The following is a 23627-nucleotide window of genomic DNA, read 5'->3' as shown; positions in this document are numbered from 1 at the left end:
CATCTACCCACTATCGAGCAACACATTTCATCTATGTCAGTGGGCTAAATAACCTGCCGGGGAGAAAAACAAGTAACTTTGACATCAGTACAAAGGCCTTTAACAGCAATTTCCTCACTGAAAAAAAAAGTTTATTTTGTTTTTTTGGTGTCCGAAACTTGCTTCACCTCTTCATGTTTTTGTTTCTTTGCCGAGATAGATTCACTGGCTTGTTCCAGCATGACATAATAAGAATAATCTTCCTTATTGCGGTTGTTTACACCCAAACATCACACATACCACTAATTCATGTGCTTCCTTCTTCTCCTTTATGGATGTTGTCCCATACAGCAGCGCCACCATACATATAAATGCTTCATTTCAAAGTATTAAAAACAAAACTGATTAAGCAAAGCAATTAGAAACGAACTGATACTCAGTTGCTAGTTTTTAACAATACGATTTTTATCATAGAGCTTTCTTATGGTTACACATTGCAACTTTAAATGATAACATAAGGATCCATATTGGCCAACATATGTGATAAATAATAGATACATAAAAGAGACGGCATCTGTCATTCGGTCCCTTCTAGTCACCTGTGGTTGCATCAAGGCTCCAAAAGCAATGAGGACAACAATAACACCTGCATCCATAAAAAAGCTGTATATGAATTTGAACAATGGGACAGAAAGCAGCCTTCCATCCACAAAGTCCTTCCTAATCAAAACACCCCTCAATGCCAGCTCTGTCTCCCCTCAATCATGTGGACCAAAACAAAGTACCACACTCTGCTGCTGGCTTCTGTTACCCTTCTCTCTCCTGCTTCCTCCTCGTCACATGGGGATGGAGCTGGGGGAAGAGAGTGCATCGTAGGGACGAATGCATTCATTCAGCTAGAAGTACAACCCACTCAGTGTGTGACCACCACGGTGGATATTGTACTCCTGACTCTGTCACATGCTGCAGCACCGTGGCAGTCCAAATCCAAATTTACTGACATAGAACTCCTGAGTACAGCAGGCATCCAATGTAAGCAGATCAATGTAAGACTTTAGAGTCAAATCCCTTTTAGACTGAAGAATTGTGCAGAGAACAATAGCTGGCGATGAATAATGAGTGAAAATAAAGCTCCAACTGAAGCTCAGGAGTAACTTGTTTAGACTTAAGTCCTTCTGACATGTCCTCAGTAATTTAATCCAGCTCTACACACCCCTAGAACCAACGTTCTTGCCTCTAGAAAAGCCTCTCAACCTAAAGGTTGAAATATGGGAACCAGTGCATAATAGCAATCAATAATATATGCACTCACACCTGAGTAATACAAAGCAGAAATTTCAAGGCATGAAACAAAATTTCAATTATCCAGGAAACTGCTCGCACAACAGACCTGACGCTCACTGATCTGCTTCTGATTCTTGGGCAGCTCCTCGATACAACACTCACATTTAAGTGATTCGACCTTATTCAAGCAGCAAATCATTAATTGCATTGCTCAACGCGTTCTCCACACCACAAGCCTTTAATAAACCTTCCTGCTCTTAGAAAATGTAGAAGTGGTGTAACAAGACTGCTGACAACCACTTGTACCCTGTTTAAATACTGAAGTGTTGTTGCTTTTTTTAAAAATAGGGCTTCCAAGCCTATCAACCATAACATTAAGACCGCTGACAGGTACATTGAGTATACAGCTAATATTGTTAAAATGCAATGTTCTGCTCATATAGATATTACTTTGACACCTGCCATCTACCTAAACATTTAGGTCATCCACATCCTCGACATAGCAACAGCATTCCCCTAAAAGTCCAGTCTCACTTGACAACATGTATAACATCTACTTGTCCAAAATGTAATATTGCCTCAATCCGTGTCAGTAAATTATGAGATGGGAACGTATCCCTAGGTTGTTGCTTTCTGTCAGTTCGAGTTCATGTGACAAGAGGGGAACTGTGATGCATGAAAATGTGTAAGCCGTTACCAAGTCGCTTTTTTGTAACTGTTTAACCCTGCATTTTGCAACATATAGACCTAACCATGAAAAACTAATCCAACCATGTACTTTTAACACCTAACCCAAACCCAGTATAGGTGAGAGAATAGTAGAAAATAGTAGATGCCTTCTTTTAATGAGACAAGCAGTGCACATGAACACTAGAAAGGGGCATACTGTGACATCCCATAAGAACAAGAAGACCCTGCAGGTTGCTATCTTCAGCTGTCATGGTGCCTCATTAGGGACAACAGAAATATCATTTAGCCAAAAAGTAAAGAATTGCTTATGGGAAGTAAGAACAAAAGTACAGTGAGTGCTGAGAACATTTTACAGGATGAGTCTTGAGGGAGAGATCGCATTTACGCGTTACTCTCTTTATATGCTGAGAGTGTTTAAAAGGTCTGTGAATTAAAATCGCTTGCATTGTATTGTGCTGTGAACCAATGTAGCTGTTTCACATGCTGTCATAAGTTTAGGTTGCCTCTACAGTAGCAGTTCCCACCAGCAGGGCAGCAGTAGGCCCCACAAAAACTGCTCGCGAAGGGTTCAAAGAACACAAAAGAATGTCCAAAGTGTTCACCTGGCCTCTAGACTTCCTAGATACCAACCGAATGGGGCCCATGGGACACAAGCACAATCCAGAGACACCAACCCAGGGTTTGATAGACCTATTGACTCTCCAGGACACCTTCAGATGCTCTTTGTACACAACCTGACTGGTCAGAGCTGTACTGGCAGTAAAAGGGAGACTTACGAGGGTCCTAATATCATGACTTGTCAGTGTATACTTGTCAGTGCTGTCATGGGGCTACATTTTTAATGTTAATTAATTTTTGCAAGTTAAATTCCTTTTTATAACGTGTTTAAAGTTCCCAGAGATAATTCAGAAATGTGTTATTACTGTCCAAGCCTTCCCCTTTTGGGAAGGTGCCAGTTAAGTAATAAAAACTTGCATTAATCATTGTGACAGCACCAGTGTTAAAAACTTTTTGAAGATTAAATGTGTCGCGGCTTAAGTTCCGACAAAAAGCACTAGAACTCATCATCGTCAGACATGACCTAGATGCTGCATCTCCTGTCTCTCAGTTTTTTTTTCGGGAACATAAACGAACCTGAGCATGAGTTAACAATGTAAACGCTACAGAAAAACCCAGACAAACCCATTTGTAAATACAGTGGAAAGGGTTAAACGAACTCTGTTTTCTTTCTTAACCCCCTTGACCAGACAGTGGCTCAGGCTTTTTCATTGTTTAATACCACTGACAAAGTCACAGCAGGGCGCCTCTTTCTTCTAACACACAACTACACAGAAATCCAAGACTGAGAAATCCCTTCATGTTTTCTTTTCATTCCCTCAGACGTAAACCACAACTACGTCTGAGGGCAGGATCAGAATGAATTTCTTGGGGACACAAAGCTTTGATCAAAACAAAAAAGAACTTAGCGAATCCCCGTGTTTATGTCTACTCTAATAATTAAGAAGAGAGGCGGGGGGACAAGGAGTCACAAACAAAAGATACTACTTTCCTGTTGAACAGACATATGCAGACTGGCATATGCTATGATGAAAAAAACCTGCAAACATTTCAATCATCTTTACAGTAGTTGTGAGTTAAATCAATCTTTTAAATCTATATTCCAATGTTCAGCACTGAGCAAGCGTGCATGTGCATTATCATAATCACATTCTTATATGTGCAAAAATGTTATACACAAGACAAGTGGCGGCTTTAATCGCTCAGCAGATCAAAAGCTCAACACACGCAATGCCAGCGGATGCTTTATGAGTCTGTTAACACTGTGATTTCATTCTGGGATGGGGGCAGAGATTGGCCCCACGCGGGCCAGAGAGAGAGGAGCCAGTCAGATGTAACAGCAAAGGCCAAGCAGGTCAGACACAAGCTCTCATTCTGCCCCAGCCTGTCAAGTCCAGCAGTCACAGTCTCACCTGCGGCCCAAAAAGTCCCTGAAGTGACTCATCAAGGAGGAGAGAACAACTGAGGACTGCCTGCTGGAGGTCACTCAAGAAACTCTGCTGATGCTGAGTGTTTCAGTCTGAGAGTGTTTTATACACCAGGCAAAGCAGGATCTATGAATATGTTTGCGAAAAATCCTTCTAATGCATTCATTCTTGACACTGTAAGAAATCTATATCGTCATGTGACCTGCAAACTGCTATGCTGCTCCTGCCTTAGTCTTCTTAGAATTGGCATATGACCAAATTTGTCCCTCAGGCTATGAGACATGACCAAACATAAAGAGCAGATGGCACCTGTAGCCACCCTGTGAAGCAGTATGAGCCAGCTGTGGATGCCTTTCCAGTGCGACTTAAAATGTAATGTTCCAAAATTAAAATGTGAGAGCCTGTAAAATCCAGGCATCCGTGTCATCAAATTGCATCCAATCAAATAATGCCACCCCTAACCCTGAGTGCCGTACATGTAGTAAAATACAAAAGTGGATAGGGCTGTCTGCAGTGGCCATGTCACTATGATGTGAAAATTGAAAAAAAAATATTACACGAGTTCACGAGTTGACCGACACACAGAAGAGCCATTCCATGCTATTCCCAAGTTTGCTATCACTCAGCTACTGACTGATTAAAGCACAGCATCACACTATGACAACTCATCATCAGAATTTCCAACAGTGATCCTCTTGGACGCAGAGTAAACATTTATTCACTTGTGAACCAAACCATTCCTAGAGATTTACAGATAAGCCCCAAGGAATACAGCATGTACAAATGAGTCTATGCAGTCCAAAAAAAGACCTGAAGATCGTGGTAGAAACACGAGGTTTCTCATCTACAACTTAAATAACCAAAGCAACATGATCTAACTGGACCTCTACTTTGCATGATCACTTACACACAGAGGTTGAGGCTGAACATGCACGCATGCATGAAGTGCGTCGTTTTGGGGTTTTAAAAATGAACTATACGTGAATAACGTCGACAAGTTCAATGGGCGACATCACGTTCACATCAAGGTTAACACGTTGAGCAGCTGTTTGTCTCTCGGTGCCTTACCAGGCAAGTGTCAATACCCTCATCCAACTCCAAATATCTCCAAACAGATCTCGCCTCCGCTCGCTGTTCGTCTCGACCCTCGGCGTGTTGTCCTGCCTCTTCAGTCTCGCTGCACGTCCGTCCGCCTTCCCTCCCAGCTGTGTAACTGTCATGTGTTTCCCAGTAAATTGTCCTAGTAATCTTCTCAAAAAGTGGGATGTGAGGAGTGTTCGGGTTCCGCCTACCGCACGCACGGTCAGAGACTCAAATGAAATTGGTGTGCAGTGTCTGTTGCATGCCAGAGCGCGCAGGAGTGCGAGAGCCCCCCGATTTGGCACGCGCTTGTCTAATCGTTTGGCACTGATGACCGGCACTATATTCGTAGCATCGGTCGGTTAAAAGATTGTGCCCGCCGATTCAATATGCTGGAGATGGGACTGTGTTTTCACACATCGGTGGCGGGTTATATTTCATGGAGCTTATTCATTCTGTGTCGTGCTTTAGCGCGCGCAGACAGAGAAAGAGCGTGAATGAGCGCGAGGACACCACACATAACACGCATTTATTTATTCCATTTGATGGTTTCCCCTTTAATCGCTTGCGATAATGGAACTCGTGTCCACTTTTTATTAAAAAGCTATCCAATTGCCTTGTCTCCTTTTGACACGCAATCAGCAACGTAAACACCAGACAGTGCCTCCGCTGCTGCTTACGCACACAGGATGGGCAACGCACGCTGCATTTCTAGGTCATCGGCGGCAGCGCGTTTGGATGTCACACACTGCTCCAGGGATCGTCTTTTTTTCCCTCTCCCCTCCAGCTCATGTTCGCTGAGGAGGACACACACACACCTTTGGTTAAATTAGACCAGGTTACTGCCTGTGTAGCCCATAATCGAAGGGGTAGTAAGAGTCAAATAAATACTTCTATCAAATATTACAGAGAAATAAATACATGGACTTTTTACCTGATTTAAAAGGTATAATACCTGCATACGTTTTGTCTTTATTTGCAGTTTCTTGCATTATAAACGCCATGTTATCCTCTCAGCAAGCAACAATGGTTTTCCTTTGAAGCCGTCTCAGTGAACCCAACCTTGTGGTAAGCGGATGACATTTTACCTTTGAGACATATATAAGCAAGCATCTGCTCTGAGGTTGACCCAGTGGGGAATGGCAACCCATAGAGGAGAGGGCCAAAGATGTTGAGAAAGTGGTCTATGCATCCCACAGGTCACTGGAGGAGCTCTGCAGATGTATGCAATTGCCAAAGAGTGAGTCTCAAGTGCACATGAGGGCATGTGTTTTTATCAGCTATTTAACTCCTGAGCTCCCTAATTCTCACATAACATGTTAGTATGTTAAGTTTAGCACAATTTTAACTAATGAACAGAATGTATAGACAAAGGACAATATGTTACTGGCTCTGGAGGGAAAACAATTTAATTGAGCTGCATGAACTCCCTGTTCTTTCCTCTTTTTTAAAAAAAGGCACGAGACGCACCTTGCCTCACCTATCTGTCACCATACAAGATGATAGATGTGTGGTTCTCTTGAATACCGTCTGGCAGCCAAGATCACTTGCACAGCACAGAGTATCCATAGAAACTGGGTGTAGCAGGAGTCTGCATCACAAGTTGGACAACCACTGAGAAAAGATTCTGACTAAATAAACCCAGAAGGCTTCATGCATTTCAGCTCTCAAATGGTGACCAAAAACCTTACAGAATGAGTCATTACATTGCTGATCAGGCATCAAGTGAAGTAATTAATTAAAGACATTTTCATCTACCCATCCATTTTCTAAACCCATTTCGTGTTCAAGACAGAGAGAGAACTTTTTTTTCTCTTTCGGTCAACAACTCAACAACAATTTACCAAAACACTTTTGTCACTTCCTGGTTGGGTTTAGGCAATAATCTTACTTGGTTAGGGTTAGAAAACAGTCATGGTTGGGACTAAAATACATCATTTTTACAATTCTGCCATCTCCTTCATGGACGCATAAACTCAACAATAAGTTTTTAGGAAACATTGTCTCTTCTTGGTTGGGATTAGACATGAACATTACTTGAGCCTGGTGAGTGCTACAAGGACTCAAAAATATATATGTTTATTCTAAGTTACCTACAAGTTATTTACCAGTTAAGATTGCACAGTATTTTAAAGGTAAAATAGGTTGTTTCTGAGGGCATAAACAGGGAGGTTGGACAGCTTCATGTCGCACAATCTCCCACTCATCTGGTCTTCTAATATGGACTTTTATGCCTCTTAAAACTAAACAGGCCAGCTTGTAATTTATTTTTCATGTCCATGTACATGAGAAGAACGTTTTGTCCAAGGCCACAAACAAGTTGATTATGTTTCACTTCAGTTTAACAAAGTGCAGTAAGACTGTTGAATATATATTCAGCCTCCTCAATAGTCTCTAAAATTTGGACTACCTTCTATCAGTTTGCTCTGAGATGGGTTGATACTTATTGTGACATTATTGTGTTCAGTTCATGAAGTCAGGATGGCGTTCTGTCCTCAAAATAACATAATACCCATTATCTGTAAAGCCCTTACTGGAAAATGACTTTGTTGCCTTACAGACGCGTTTCAATAGTTAAATTTTTATAAGTAGCTTTCACTTCATATTCAGTTTATCTTGAGCATACCAGATGCCTGACAAAAATGAGCTTTCCTCCCTAATATCAATAGATTTCTAATCTGTTTTGGACCTTCTAGATGTGTAATTATAAAACTCCAAATTTATTTTTTACTGTTTTATGTAACTGTTTCATTATATTATATTATATTCATCATTTTGAACTATTATGATTCAAACTTGACACTAATAGTTTGCTATTTTTGCATTTCTCATATTGCTGTACTTTGAATGTACATTTAAATAACTAAATACATTTTATGAAAGCTATCACCATATAATAATCTGAAACTGGGAAGTTTAGTGAGTTTTTTTTATCAATCTAACTGGTTTAACACCTACAAACTGAGATTCTAAAGTCATTGTTGTTGTTTTTTTCTAATCTAAATTACTGGTTAAACTTAGTTTCACGATAATTTTGTTCAAAGAATTATTTGTTGGCAGCAGAAAAGAACTCTAAGTCTGTGAGACTTCAACACTTTAATCATATTATTCCATCTTCTTTTGCCGTATTCCGTCTACAAAGCACTACAGCACTCTGAGCTGCTTTGATTTCAGAAAACAAAGGAAATCTGTCACTTCAGGGTGGTCAGGCAAGTTTGAATCCATGCCAGAGATTAACGGGAGTAAATACATAAGTGGATTTAGGGTTTTCAGCAGCAGTACTACATACAAAAAATGTAACAAACGCATTGAGTTATTCGAGGTCTATCCTAAACAGCTTCTATTACTAGTCTAGAGCTTGATTTGTGTCCTCCTGCAGTCCTCCACAGACTGTCGGCCTTCGCAGTGTTCATAATTAGGAGGAACAGGAAGAAAAGATCTTGTCACAGACCGCTAAACCCATTGAGTTGATTCTGCTGAACGCTACCGCAAGATGCTACACTCAAAGTCAATTAAGGTCAATCTGCCAGTGCATTCTTCATGTGGGTAATAGATGGCAGTCATCATGTGATTATCTCTCCAATGTGGTCCACTCATGGGTGAGCAGTAAATAGCAATGCTTTGGAAATGATGCAGTTATGCTATTACCTGAGAGCGGGTTTCAGTGAGATGATTCTTCATGTTGGACTAAAGGCAGTCTAGAGCAGGTTTTTTTAGTGCTTCGAAAATCTAGTGTGACTGCGATTCATATTCATGCTGGGTGAACATCGCATAACACTGACGACACCTGACATGGTGCTCCAGGGCCTGCAGGCATGAGTCAGTTTGTAGGTGTTAAAGAAAAATGCACGGCTTGCTCGGCAGATCAGGTTTATTTACATGAATAAGAAATGAGTAGATAAGGAGAAGAGGATAAATATGATGCAAATCGCATATGTTAGGGGTCGTTTGAGTCTTTGGATTTAGCAAATATCTTTATTCTAAGATGTATGGCCTCACTTTGCAATGGAATATTAACTCTCTTTGCAGTGAGCGTTTTTGAAATCATAGTAACCAACAGCAATAGCCTGTTGGGACATTTTCATGCAGTTTTTTTTTTTAAAATAATCTGAGGCTGCCGTCTTGTGTTATTTTGAGTTACAGTAAGCGAGAAATATATATTGGCAGGAAAATGAATATTCTCCTCTGTGGTAATTAAAATAGATACGTCAGTGCTTAAAAGTTTTCATTTTATAGGTGTCTCTAAAATTTGGAAATTTTAGTTTTAGATTACTGAACAAGTTTTAAATGAAAATAGTCAAAGATCAGTCAGCCAACACTATTCAGTTGTAACGGGTTAATTACTTGCCATCAGGATGACGTGCTGAGCAAAAAAGTTTGGAAACAGATCAGCTTTCAGCAGTATCATACTTAAAAGGTGGCTGTCGTAAAAAAAAAAAAAGATTATTTGACATACGAGCTGTTTTACTTAACTGACACATTTACTTATCATGGTAGTTGTTCTTGAACACTATTATCAACATCATTGGGGGGGGGGGGGGGGAATAGCAAATACCCAGTAACTGTAAATGCTACAACACAACACTGTATGCATGAACAATCAAAGAGTAACAGAAGCATTTATCAAGAGGAGACATCTGTCATACCAGAGAGCTGCTGTTTGTTATTCTGTCTGGACTTCAATCATTTGAGAAAGTTTTTACAGAACAAGTTCACAAAGTGTCCCCTCTCCTACACATACAAACACATACTTGGGCCACCAGCCCATCCTCCTCTTTGACCATCAAAGAGCCTGCACTGTAGTACAGACACACACACATGTTGCTTTGCAACATAGAGAAATATCCTGAACATTATTCCCCTCTGCGGGAGGAATTCCGCGAAGGAGCAGAGAGGTTGTAGAGAGGAGCTTAAACATTGAGGCCCAAACTATGAAGGTCAGTTGTCTTGTGCTTGATGGTAATTGACACATTTTAGCATTCTTAAAGGCCAATTAAAGGTAAATTGAACACGTAGGCATATATGTTTTAGACATATTTTATGTTGATCTAAAGTACAGATTGAAAAGAAAGAGCATTTTCAGTGGAAGGATTGCTGTATGGGGCACGCTGTGGGACACTGCAGTGTTGTTTGAGGGACCATCTTAGTCCTGTGATGAAATATATCTACCCTGGTGGCGGTGCTCTTCTCCACGATGACAACGCCACCTTTCGTAAGGGACAAATCAAACCACTGAGTTACAATTCACCACCTGAGACCGCAAAAATCGGTGCGGCCTCACAAAGACGCTCAACAAACACAAACCTCTGTCTTTCTTTGTGGATCTAAACCAATTATGGGTCTCATATTGGTGGAATAAGATGGCAACATCACCACTGCCACCATTCAATCATTAAATTAAATCTCTTTGCCAGTTGCTTGCTATACACTGAGGAAATCTATACCAGCAAACTTGTGACTGACCATCCAATCTTGTTTACTCAGTAACCTTCTGTAGGCTGGTTGCTGTATAGACACATGATGGGACATACAGACATTTGTTCAAACACAAAGAGAATATGCAATGGGTGCATATTATAAATACAAAAAAGAATGTTAGAAAGAAAAAACATTATTCAAGTTTGACTTTTAAGAGCTCATTTAATGTACGTTATTTATTTATGATACAATAGTATTCCAGTTCATTTGTAACCATTTACATCCTAAGGATTCATTTAAAGAAGAGGGAAAAAAACTTCTCCAACCTGAAGGGTTTTTTTTATAATGAGAAAGTATAACTTGTGTTTGTTAATAACACATTCTGACTTGATCTAAAATATCCACTCAGATCCCATGAGAGAATTAAGTTCAGGGAGAAATATCCAAAACATTCAAAGGGGGCACCAAGTAAATACTGAATAATAAAGCAGAAATACCTCATTTTATGAATGCTGAGATTCTGTAATGCGCCTAAACTCTTTCTAAATTAATGTGCTGATGGTAAGTTCCTCAGATATTGAATTCTGTTTTTCCGTGTTTGGACAGCTGGGCTGGAGTTTTAAAGGACTTGCCTGCATGAGACAAGTGTATTACCAGTGTGGGTTCCTCTGTTTGAAATGTGTTTGTTGTCAGTATAGTCTTAGATGTATTTCCTTTTTGATCCCTGAGGAAAGGAACACAAACATTTTAGATGTAGAAAAATCATGAAATTGTACAGTATGTCCTTAGGATCAATGAGGGAAGTCACAAGTTACAACAATGGATGAAAAAATAACAAAATGTAAAACTAAAAAAAGTTAAAGTCCCTGAATCTTAAATTTTCAGTAATTAGTCAACATTTTTGCCAACTATCTTGCACATAATATGAATGATAAATCTAAATATCATATAAATGCATGCAAACAAAAATCATAACCAGTAAAAGCATTCATCGGGAAAAAAGTGGTAAGTTTATCATTTCTATAGATGAAAATCTGCCAAATAAAAAGCTAAATGAATATTGATTGGCTTGCAACAAAGGCCTGACTGAGGTGGCAATGATGACTTTCCTCCAGTGAGGTTCTCCCAGCTCCACACGGGAATTCAAGAAGGAAATCAGAAAGAAACCATTGATTGTTTTCATTTCAATTGTAATAATTGTAATGACAAAGCACGATACTCAAGGTGTTACTGCAAATTATCACACATACTTTCACACATTCCATCCATCTTCTATGCCTTCTTTATCCAGTCCATCCAAGTCACCGTTGTGAGAAAGGCAGGGTGCATCCTGAATGGGTCACCAGTCCATGACAGGGCCTAATATGTTGTATAAATAACTCAATTTTCATGTCCGAAAACGAGCGGGAAGAAGTAGAAACTTTTTAATCATATCCTTACCTCCCTATTCATTGACCCCAAATTCTTGGTTTTGCCAAGCAGCGAGATATAAGAAAGAAACTTATTTTCTGTATTCCTCTTTTCGATGCCTTCACACAACCCTGTCTCACAGGTGTAAGGACAGTTCTCTTAAACTCTCTTGGCTAAATATTACTTCTGCAAAATCAACTCCGACTCTATTGCGCATCAACAGATATGTGCATTCAGTTGAATCATCTCCAGGGAAATGCTCCAGGGCTCAACTATCAGTGTCCTAAAAACATCTGAATATGTTAAAACATTGAATATAATCTTATTTTTCAGTCAATAAACAAGATGCTCATTGGGGAGAATAGCTGCGTCGACTGAAAGTCTGAAAGGGCCTGAAAACTGTCCATATAGAGTAGAAATTTAAAAGATTTTACGTGAAATGTGAGGAAAAAAACTGGATTTCAGTGGGAGATAGCTGTTTTGTTGTGTTAGTGTACGAGGTGAATGCTAAATGGAAAATACTATGCTACACTGCAAGGCAAAATACGTTATTTGGGTCATGCTCCATGGCTGCATGGTAATAGGTGCCAAAAGCAAGGATGAAACATCTGTTCAGACCAAAAACTTGAAACTCTGCATCTGAAATATGCGGAACCGATTTCAATATGAGCTTCAGGAATCCCCGTTTTGTACAACATAAAGTGTGTGGAAGCTAAAAATGGACTCATTCCCGTTCTATGTATATTTGGGGCAAAAGGTACACATGTCAGCCTCATCCTTTCACAATTTATTAAGCACAAATGTGGCCACTGACTGTGTTATGCAAAGGCGCTTAGTCAACTGACACAGATTCTGGTAAACTGAGCCAGAGCCATGCTGAAAACTGAGTAGACGTTCACAAGTGTGGCTGTGAGCACAGTTCATCCTGTGCTGCAGTATTAATCAACAGAGATATCAGGACCGTCATTCTGCTACTACGGGCTTACTTAATCTGCCATTAGTTGAGATGCGACCCGGATAAGATTTGGCCTCCTTCGTCACGATGCCACATGGTCTGACACGTGGAGACATGATTGCAGATTCACCCGGAAAATCTCACGGAAATGATACAAATTTTCCATCTCGCTGCAACATTGTGTCTGTTGTGTCGTGAGTCAACACCAGTGATCCTAATCCTCCCTTCTCTGCTCCACCCTGTACCCTGCAGTGTGCTGAGGACAACTGTCATGTTACTGTGACAGACAGGGAGGGAGGCTGCTGATAAAAACACAGCCGCAGCAAAACAGGAGATTCAATGCGGCGAGCAAATCACGCGTTACATGTTGAAATTTAAGAAACTATACATTTTTAAAAGGGACATTTCCAAATAGTGGAGTATGGTTCCGAGTAATTTTGTGGGATTACGTTTTCATTGTGTTTAGTGACTTTAAACTTTAAAAAGATATTCATCTTCTATTGACACCGGGGATCAAAATGAGTAAGTATCCATCCATTTTCTATACCCGCTTAATCCTACTCAGGGTTGCGGGGGCTGGAGCCTATCCCAGCTGTCATTGGGCGAGAGGCGGGGTAGGATGGGTCCCCAGTCTGTCGCAGGGCCACGCAGTGACAAACAAGACAAATACCCATCCACAGTCACACTTACGCCTAAAGTCAATTTAGAGTCACCGATCAACCTGACATGCATGTTTTTGGGCGGTTGGAGGAAGGTGGAGTACCAGAAAGAAGGCTACGCACACACGGAGAAAACATGGCCCCACAGAGAGCTGAGATTCAAACCAGGAACCCTCTTCCTATGAGGAGACAGCGCTAACCACGACACCACCGTGCAGCCCAGGAGCAAACGATGCTGAATAACAGCCATTTGTTCATTCGTGTAACACAAAAAAGACCATGAGATCCACAGAGAACCAGAAATATCTTCCTTAAAGGCTTAACCACTCTTCTTCTGTAGCAAGCCAAACAATATAATTCATCCATTCTTATGGTGAGGAGGCGGCTGAGTTATTAACCTCCGCATTTGTGGCCCGTCTTGAATATTTGTCCTAATTCCTCCAGGAAATGATGAAGAGGAGATGGATCAAGAATCTGAGGCACACTCAAAAAGAAAAGCAGGGTTTTAAAGCAAGAACAAGTCAAAGGTGGTAGACATTAAGCTCCAGGGAAGAGGATTTAAAAGCAGCCAAGACGGCTGGTGGCAGAGTAGAGTAGACAACATGTCCAGTGATATCCTGACATCCTGCATTTTAGTTCCGAGACCTACAGTGATCTTTAAACGTTCATTAAATCGCTCTACAGAAACTGTAAGAGCGGCTCTGTTTTATCCTTCCGTTTAGTTGCTTTCATTCAAGTTTATTTTTTAAAAGTTGTTCTTAAAAACTATTTGAACTATTTTTTATAGACGGTCCGTGTGCCAGTTTAATCACAGCTCTGTTTATTAGAGATTCTCACAAACAAAGAATATCTACCACATTTACAGAATGTACAGTTACACGTTTTTGGATGACAAAATGTTCAGCTATAAACAGGAAAATAAAATTTAAAATAAAAAAAAAAAAAAGTACATTTTATATACATGGCGAGGATAGAAATTTGTACAGAGGGGAAAAATAATCTGCAGTCGACAAGTAGAAATTAGGATTTAATAGTTCTGTACGATTCCTTCTCTTGCTTCGGTTCACTCCATTTCGGTGAAGCGTGCAAACATGGCCTTGCGAACAGCATCCTTGTAGGTGTCGGACGGTGAGAGTTCATAGGAGCTTCCTTTAATACCCAAGCCCGTGCCCTTTGTCCTTAAAGAAGCCTGTGAGGAGGAGTGAAGACGGTTATTAGAAGAGACAGATAGGACACAGGTGCCCCTCAGGTAATACTGCTAATTGAGGGGCAGATTCCAGCTGTTAGTGGAGCTGCTTTCGAGAGACGACTTATTCTGTAGACAAATTGTAAGAGTTCTACGACGTGTCGTTCGTCTACTCACTGCGATGGGAGTCGTGATGCCCTGTTGGTGGCGCCCCAGACCTTTACCCTCCTGCCAGCCCATTGCTTGCAACATTTTGTTCCCGATATTATCGCTCGTTAGGCCGTCTTTTGTGGGCTGCTCGTAGTTCCTGTTGGTGGGGAGTGACGGGAGAGGTTAGAAAAGGTAAAGCAGAGCAGAATTACGGTGAACCACTTCCGCACCGTCAGCTAGATTTAACTCTTAACACTTACACCACGGTGGCCGGTGGTTGATAAAATTTCTTCTTTGGTGCCGGAGGTTCAGGAATTCCATATTTCTCCCTCCTTTCTGCAGCTCTGTCTCTGTATTTCATCTGCCAAAAAAAATAAATAAATAAATAAAAATCAACACGAAACTTTACTCAATACATCCCCAATATACAAACAGACCCGGCGGTTTTAGACGTTTGAGCTACATACCTCAGTCTCTTTCCTCTCCAACTCCTCCAGCTCAGCCTCTGAAAGCCTCGACCTTCTCTGAACTTCCAAGTTTTGCTAAAACAAAAGAAATTATAACCGAAAACTCAGTGGCATTAACATAAAGCCACGCTTTGGTATGCAGCGGATTCTAATACACTGAATTTGATCTGCCTTTCGTATCGAGACTTAATGTGCTGAACAGATGGCAGCGAGCAGAATATTCATAGCTCCTCGCACACTGAGCGCCTGCTGTTTAATATCCTCACCTTGTGGAGGTCAGAGAGCTGCTGGTGACGCAGTAGAGCCTCTTTGGTGGGGAACTGCCGACGACACAGCAGGCAAACCATCCTCTTCCAGTCTGTTACTTTTCCTTCCTCGTCGGCTGCTCTTTCCATGCCGCCATCCTCTGGGTCACTTTCCCCATTGTAAGCAGCCACCATATCAGCCTGAAACATGAATTAAAGCAATGTTAGATCATCTGCGTTAATATCAAACGTGGGACAGGAAGATAATTGCAAGGGGACAAACCAACCTTAGCTGAAACCTCCTGCTCAATGAGCCTCAATTGTTCAGTCATGAGTAAAGGCATTTCAAAACCTCCAATCTGCCAAGAGTAAACAGTTCCATCATTAAACAATAACTTACTGTGCACAACAAAAAGGCTCTCATTTAATCCTGTTTAAAAAAAAAAATCTAAGTGTTTTAAAGACTGGAAATTACTTAGAAAATCAGGTGTGACGGTAGCTGTGATAAAGATTTTTGTATGTTTGATTTAGATTTTTTATTTTCTGATGTAAATGTAAACAACCCCCCACCAGGTTCAATTCCAATTAGCAGTTTTGTAGGACACTGCCACAGCATCCCAATAAATCTAAAAGAAAATCATCTTGCTGCCCAGTCGTGACTTTAACGCTACCTTTTTCTCAAAGAGGGAGAAACCTGCATCTGCGGCAGCGGACTCCTTCTTGTCGTCTTCTTTAAAAGCTCCAAAGCTTTGGAAGGTGCTCTTAATACTTTCTTTTTGCTTATTCATGCTCTTAGCCCAGCGTTCCATGTCCTTTGCAATCTGTAGTTTAAGATACAAACGATCACGCTATCAAAGAGGAGTTTAAGCGGTGTAAACAAACGCGTGCAGCTCAAAGTGCCACCGACCTGCTGCGCAGACTTATTCTTGGGCTTCTCTTTCTTCTCTTTGGGCTCTTTACTGCTCGCGGTGGCTGTGTTTGAGGCATTAGCTGCAGACTCTGTGCTCGAGTCAGATTCAGCCGGAGCGGGAACGTATTCCTGCTTCTCACTGTCCCAGTAGAGGTACTGCTGAGTCTCGCTGTTATAGTAGTACTATTGTTGACAAGCAGAGGAAAAAAAGTAGTAAAGTACTAACAGTATTCCATAAGAATAATGCACAGACAGCAAGGTGTCAACAATACATACACTTAGATGAAATTGTACCCACCTGGCTGCTGGGATCGTAGTAAAGGCCACTCTGTGGATCGTAATAGTAACCCGATGACTCATCATACTGGTACGTGGATGTGTCGGGGACTGCTACAAATAAAGAAAAGAAGGTGCAAACAAAGCTTTCTTTCATGTGGAGCAAGTTTAATGTGAATCGATGCAGTCACATACAGAGAGGTAACAAATCAAACAAACCTGGAGTGACAGCAGTCGGGGCGCAGGCTGTTGTAGCTACAGCAGAAGATGCCGGCGTTGCCAGAGATGTGGTGCAAACACCAGCGGCCTGCTGTGCGGCTGGCTGCTGCAGCACGACTGGATGCGTCTGAAAGGAGGGGGTAAAGGAAAAGGAAAAGGAAAAAAAATGACCCTTTTCTCATGCACAGCACGTGACCAGCGATTTATTAAAGGTCAGCGGCTGTTTGCTCACAGAGATTCCACATTTATGCACAAAGTACCTGTATGGCAGGCTGGCTGATGATGACAGGTTGGTAAACATGAGCTGCCTGGGTTAGGACCACACCCGCAGCTGCGGGGATCAAAGGTTTCATCGCTGGAGCGGCTGCACACAGATGAAAAGTCGTGGCAAGCGGGTCAGCAATTTCAGCATTTGGTACCTTGAATATCTGTGAGTGACGAAGAAGCCCTTTATACCTCCAAGTAATCCATCCCCAATGGCAGGAGCCAGGCCTTCAGGCTGCTGCGGCCACACCTGATACGTGGCCCCCTAAAGGAGAGGACATGAATGACATTGCAGCAATCATGAGTTTTCTTGTTAAAGTCATTGCTGCGATAAAAAGTGTGAAAAAACTAAGAAAAACCAACCAGGGTTTGTGGTGCGTAACCTTCAGGAAGAGTGACACCGGCAGCTGAATTTTGAGACAACTTAAAAGGATAAAAACAGACATTTGACAAAGTCAGTAACAGTCCACAAGCTAAACCATAAACTCATAAATGTGCAAATACAGATCAACTCATTAAATAATATCACACTTTGGAGACTGAACTTCCTCTGGGTTAATTAGCACAAACTCAAATGAGTCACTTTAAAAAGGTATCTAATAAAAAACCAAAAAAAAACCCTGTCCTCATTTTGATGCATCTGTCCATTTATTTTTTAGCTCCCTCTAAATTACATTAGATTAGATTAATTAAAACTGTAGACTGACTGGCAAAAGGAAGGCCAGACAAGTAATTTACAACTATCAGCGAAAATGTAATAATCATTAAGAACTACAAAGCAAGCGAGGAAACAGACTTTCATTCAGAAATAAAGAGGAGGGCTTCCACACAAGAACAAGCTAATGAAAACAAAGCAACACCAAGCATTTTAAATCACAGGGAGTGGCTTGATATTCAGCACCACTCTTCAAAGTGATAATCTAAAAATAAGGGATAACACTTGCATGAGCACAAGCTTTCAGCGGCTCTCGCCACACGTGTTCGTTGTCTCGTTTTACCGTCCGAACAGCTGCGAGCGCGCTTCACGGAATTTTCAGATAAATTGAAATGACATTTTAAAAAGAAATCTTGAATGAACTCAAGTTTAACAAAAACGACCCGATACCTGACTGGATGACCACTGAGCAGCAGCAATGGCCGTGCTGGCAACAGAGAGAGCGCTGGCTCTGATCCCATCGGGCTGAGCGGAGTCTCTGGAAAAGAAACTTTGAATTCAACACTTTTTTTTTTTTTTTTCCTTTGGTTTAACTTTGTGTAACTGTAAAAGACAAACAAGCAGCTGGAAGTGATCCGATAAATGCACCAGTTTCACTCTTAGGCACACAAAGAGCATGTGTACAATATTACACACTGTGCAGATCCAAAATAGCCCATCTGTACTATATGATATGCAAAAGAAAGCTAAAACAAACAGTCTGTGTGTGTTTGTGACAGAGATGACTCACTTTCTAGCACTCTTGGCATAGTCCACCCCGACTGTCTTTCCATCCAGTTTTAGAGGTGGCTGAAGGCTCTGGAGAATGGTGAGCAGTTGAGAAGCCTCCTGTAAAAATAATGACGATGTTTTGTTGAATGTGTGTGTGTGTGTGTGTGTGTGTAGCTGAAACACACGCACAACAGTACAACCACAGTGTGGGGACATACCAAGGGAGATGAGAGCTGGACAAAGGCAAAGCCTCTGTTCTGTCCCGTTTGTTTGTCTTTAATGAGGCGCACATTGCTGGAGGACAGGTTGGCATATGGCGCCAGTATGTTCAGAATTCCATCAACAGAAGACAGGGGGCCGATGTTCCTCAAAATGATTGCTGTGAGCAACAAGGAGGGTGATTAACAAATGCTGTACGTGTGCACAGGAAGACGAAGGCACATGAACACACTCACTGTCTCCACTGAATTCTGCTGGCTGCTGAGACTCTACGACCGGACCGCTTCCTGCAGAAGATTCTCCTACAAAAGAAAAACGCACGAGCTGTAACCGACCACTAACATGGAACCAGACAACCGCAAAACTCGATCAGAAAGGGAACTCACCGGTTTTTCCCGCACCGCATCTGTAACACTTCACCCTCTTCCGAAAATTATACAGACCACACTGGAACAACAGAAGACTGCGTTACATTTGTTCTTCGAGACAGAAAACAAACCCACCCACAAACACTGGAATTACGCTGTAGGCTGCCATTCTACTCACAGCATTGCAAAGCCAGTTTTCAAACTTCTGTCTTCTGTTACTGTAGTGAACCGGAATGCTTTTCCCCTGGATCACCAGCTTGTTCTGTGAAGTCAAAAGCCACAAGTTATATCCAAATCCCACACGATTTAAGCAAAGGGGCTGGTAAGGTCCTGCCACTAGCCCATCTAATGGGTGAGGGCAGCTGGAGCGCGTGGAAACAGTGGCTAGGTTTACACTTGCTGCTTAGGTGGAGTGTCTCGGGGGGGGTAAAAGGCAACAGAGATAGAAAGAGAGGTTCAGAGAGTAAGATTCAGCTCTGAGTGTGAGGGAATGAGCTTCTACGAATGTTTCTAAGTGTTTGGGACCGGAGTGCTGCCAGCTCACTGTCTCACTCCAGTCTTCGGTTGTTAAATGGAGATGAGAAACTATCCACGTGGCGGAGCTGGAGCAGAATGTGCTATGGAACAGTAAGGCAGTCAGTACTAAACAAGGCCTCGTGGGCTTCTCTGGAAACAGGAAGTGTGCTCTTCATAAGGAGCGGCAAAACGCTAATTAGTTTAAAGCAACACTATGCTAACTTGACACAGCATCTGGGAAGCCGTGGCTTAAAGAAATGTTTTGAAGATGGCAAAGGCTCTCAAAATAACACCTGCTAGGTGATTGGAAGAACCATCTAAGGATCTTTATTGCTGCTGTAACAATGTGAATTTCCCCATTGTGGGACAATAAAATGAAAACTAATCTAATCCACCACGGAGCCTCACGGGCTTGCTTCAACAGACCAGAAATAAAGATAAAAACTGAGTTGGTAAATCAAATTCTTATGTCATAACAAATTAGTCTCCAGCTCTACTTGAAGCATCTGCGTTAAGCTCTTTATGAGCCACTGTGGTTGGCTGTCATCAAACCTAAAAAACCAGCCCTTCGCTTCCAGTACCAAACACGGATCGGTCTGATCTACTGTCCCCCAGCAAAACGCCTGCTGCCAAAATTAATTCTACTCTTGATCTCGCAAATCTCAAGTGTTTAGGGATTTTTTTTTTTTTGCAGCATCAAGTTGCCTTTCGTAGTAAACATTACGCAACTATTCTGCCCTAAAACAACAGCTTCCCACTAATTTTCACAGTATACCGACTCGTACTCCGGGGAAAGGAGCCACTTTCCCTCCGAGCTCCGAACGTCGATGAAAGATCAAAGAGAACGCTGACTCGGAGTGACTAAGCAGGAGGCCCAACACGACCGAATCTTTTACTGTGCGTCAGCTGCTGATCGCAGCTTTGCGAAAGTCACAGGCTGCAGAACGAGATACAGAGCTGGTCGTCCTGACAGTGGACTTGCAAATCAATATTAGCTGGTTTTGCCGAGTTTGTAGCACTGTTGCGAGAAAATAAATAAATTAAGAAGCTATCGATTTTGACAGCTTACCACAAGTTCATCGAGTTACATAGTGTTGCTTTAAGACCCTAAATATTGTGTCTTACTAAATTATTTGAAGCAGAACTGACAGATTTCATTGCATTGCCGAAGTGGAAAACCTTACACAGTGATGATGAATTTGACCAGTTCCATTAAACTTAGCAGAGGACTCATTTTGACTGAAATATCTGCCGATTAGTGGCTATAAAAAGAGAAGAAATATGCAAAGTGTGATATCAAAGATAATCATCTCTGATAGGGAGATGATATCAGAGATGATCATCTCTGATATCACAGCTTTGTGTAAGTAAGGATTTCTAAATTAAAACAAACAGATTCAGCTCTTTGATATCATTGTCATGGAAGAGGTTAATTTGGCCTCTAATCTCCAAGAATAATTCTAGACTTGGTGATTGTTGAAGCAACCTGATTGGTCTCCATCCATCGGGTAGAATCTTGCAAGTGATAAAACTCCACGAAGGCGAAACCTCGGCTTATACCTAGAGACAGCATTCAAATATAGACGGGAGGTGTGTTAGTTAGAATGCTTTGGTGCAACATACAAATTTACAATGGGCTTGTACAGCCCAGTTCAAGATATGGAGGTGGGGGGGGTGGGGGTGGGGTGATGGGTGCTTACAAGGTCATGGGGAAAGTGGAATTTTGTTTACCAAAGCTTGTCATGTCTTTACACAAAGGCAAATATACAGTCACCTCCTTACCTGACGCAATCGTCAAACCAGACAAAGGATCTTCTGACAGTTTAATATGGGGCTACTTTTCAAGTTATCACGGAGGTAAGGTGTAAGAAAGAGCATGAAAGTGAATGAGACACTCCTCTGAACAGCAACACTAACCTGCCCTTTTCTTCATCAAACGTATGTCGACAGGCTGGGGTCCCTGGAGCTGCTCGAGGGCCATGCGAATCTGAGGGAAAACACAAATGAGACAAATAAAGAACATTAAAGTCAACGCTACTCTCTTTGACTTTGTGTCTAACATCTAACAACAAGAAAAAATTACACACTGGTATGACGGCCAGCTGGAAGGGATTTCTCCTCGAATATTTTGTTTCTTGACAGATTTGAACTTTGGGCAAAGATTTCCACCTGTGATACAATTACATTTCCAGGTGCTAATGAGTAATTACGACAAAGATGGTTGCTCTGCTAGGTTTCATCTTTGATCCATCGAGATCTAAGGCATCTGTTGGAAATGGTAAGTGGGATATTCGTGCTACATTACATCTCAAAATGAGAGGCAGCTATGGTATAAAATGTCTCAAAGCAGTTATGCCTAAAGCACAAATAAACACATCAGCACCTCTGAAGACGTCCACACAACTGGAGCCTGACAGTGGGACTAGCACATATGTCTCTACTGACAACAACAAGAAGCAAGGAGACAGCGATTTCAACCATTTGTTAGGTTTTCAAAAGTCCTGAAACATTGTCAGGTAAACAAAACACAAAATAATAAAGAGAAACAAATTAAATACAAGCAGAAGAGTCACCTCTGTAGACAAAATCCCCACCATACACGTCAAGGGGGTCAAAAGAAATGACTGAGAAGGATTTCATTTGTATGAATCAGATTTTTCTTTTAAAGATTATTTATTCATTCATTTATCTAATAAATTAATATTCTGCTTAGTCTGCATTAAATGGGTTAAGGTGGATGACTGAATATTTCTGACTTACATCCTCCTCTGTCACATTAGGAGGGAGACCCCTTAGCATAATAGTCTTGCTCTCCTCTTCCTGCTCCATTTTGTAGTCTTGGTCTGGATAATCTCCGTCATATTCATCATCAGATCGGTCACTGTTGCGTCGTTTCCGGCCTCTCTGTTGCAGTCAAAGAAATAATGATGTAACCCCAACATTTAGAACCAAAATAAGATGCATTTTTGAATGATATTCACATTCACGTACCTCTGGACTGTCGCGATCCCTGCGTTCATCACAGTGCTCCCTATGTCTATCATCTACCCAGCGTCGATCACAATCCCTCTCCACATCTCTGCTTCGTTTGCCGTACCACTCTGGTTCCTCTCTCCTGCCATCTGTACCATATCTTCCACTACGTTCACTACGACTAATTCTGAAAAAGAAGCCAAAAAATACCATTGACACACACACGTATGAATACAGTGGATAGCAGGAAATACAGACCAGTGTATGTGTACCTCACCTTCTATCAGTCCCCATGGTTTAGTGTAGATAACAAACTGTGAATGTCAGTCTGCAGGGGGGAAAAAAACTCAAATTGCAGTAAGCTAGTATTTGATGCGTGTCAGTGCAACACAACCACAAAACAGCGTTGGCACTTTAATTTTATTTTGTGCAGTGAGCATAACATAAGATGGGATGAGGTGTAAAACGGAAGCTGGGACAGAGGTTATTCAAATGTTATGCAACACAAATGTACATCATTGTTAGCCACAGGTCACCTGTTCTACTGAGCAGGCCAGTTATTAGCGACACCTCAGCACAAGCAGGCCTTTGCTAACACTCTAGCTTTACGGAGACGATTGACAGTTACCGTCGGAATAGCCAATGTAAATTAAACAAATGAGCATAATTTTTACGAAAGACAGACAAACAATCCCATATTTTTCAGTGTTACATACCGTTTTTTTAAACAACACAGCTGTTAAGGATGATGACGACCTTTCAGGAAGGTTTATCAGCTCTTATCAGCAGCGATGTCTTCTTCGTTGTTCTAGCACCTTAAAAGGGTAGAATAAGTGCGCGTTACCGCCACCTACTGATCAGGATTATTAAGACACACAAAAAATATACTCAACACAGAGAATCAGCAAATGGATAACGTGGTGGTAAAATAATTTACTCGGTTGAATA

General features: G+C 41.4%; 2 protein-coding genes across 4 annotated transcripts in view; both read right to left on the bottom strand.

Annotated features, from left to right (window-relative positions):
• Nucleotides 1–5452, bottom strand: part of LOC140303466 (sodium-coupled neutral amino acid transporter 3-like) — a 42585-nt gene extending 37133 nt beyond the window's left edge. Inside the window, exon 1 of one of the 2 annotated variants that reach the window (XM_072382232.1) lies at nucleotides 5007–5452. The gene's annotated coding sequence lies outside the window, so the exon portion shown is untranslated. The remainder of the gene's footprint in view (nucleotides 1–5006) is intronic. The other variant, XM_072382233.1, reaches the window with a different exon arrangement.
• An 8833-nt stretch (nucleotides 5453–14285) lies between these two features.
• Nucleotides 14286–23487, bottom strand: LOC140303468 (RNA-binding protein 5-A-like). 2 transcript variants are annotated; one of them, XM_072382234.1, is made up of 25 exons: nucleotides 23396–23487; nucleotides 22957–23007; nucleotides 22698–22866; nucleotides 22467–22610; nucleotides 21624–21693; nucleotides 21193–21266; nucleotides 19369–19452; nucleotides 19209–19269; nucleotides 19059–19124; nucleotides 18822–18982; nucleotides 18623–18720; nucleotides 18283–18370; nucleotides 17541–17600; nucleotides 17370–17442; nucleotides 17174–17277; nucleotides 16914–17040; nucleotides 16717–16808; nucleotides 16416–16601; nucleotides 16180–16329; nucleotides 15796–15867; nucleotides 15530–15709; nucleotides 15264–15338; nucleotides 15057–15157; nucleotides 14824–14953; nucleotides 14286–14649 (listed from the first exon to the last, which is right to left on the bottom strand). In XM_072382234.1, the coding sequence occupies exons 2-25, from the start codon at nucleotides 22971–22973 to the stop codon at nucleotides 14524–14526; spliced, it is 2508 nt and encodes an 835-aa protein (XP_072238335.1). In that variant the 5' UTR covers nucleotides 22974–23007; nucleotides 23396–23487; the 3' UTR covers nucleotides 14286–14523. The 2 variants fall into 2 exon arrangements, with proteins under 2 accessions (XP_072238335.1, XP_072238336.1); XM_072382235.1 differs by having other exon boundaries at nucleotides 16717–16805.
• Between the last annotated feature and the right edge of the window lie 140 nt (nucleotides 23488–23627).

This window comes from Leuresthes tenuis, unplaced genomic scaffold (assembly GCF_036924035.1).
Source record: "Leuresthes tenuis unplaced genomic scaffold, fLeuTen1.0.hap1 SCAF_3, whole genome shotgun sequence".
NCBI lineage: Eukaryota > Metazoa > Chordata > Actinopteri > Atheriniformes > Atherinopsidae > Leuresthes > Leuresthes tenuis.
The sequence above is the reverse complement of the archived record's forward strand: the minus strand, read 5'-3'. Positions and strand labels throughout refer to the sequence as shown.

Coding starts and splice junctions, on each gene's coding strand:
- LOC140303468 (XM_072382234.1), bottom strand. Junction 21,267..21,623: donor TTTGATGAAGAAAAGGGCAG/GTTAGTGTTGCT, acceptor TGCTGTCTCTAG/GTATAAGCCGAGGTTTCGCC. Junction 15,868..16,179: donor TCTCCCTCTTTGAGAAAAAG/GTAGCGTTAAAG, acceptor TACTCTTGGCAG/ATTGGAGGTTTTGAAATGCC.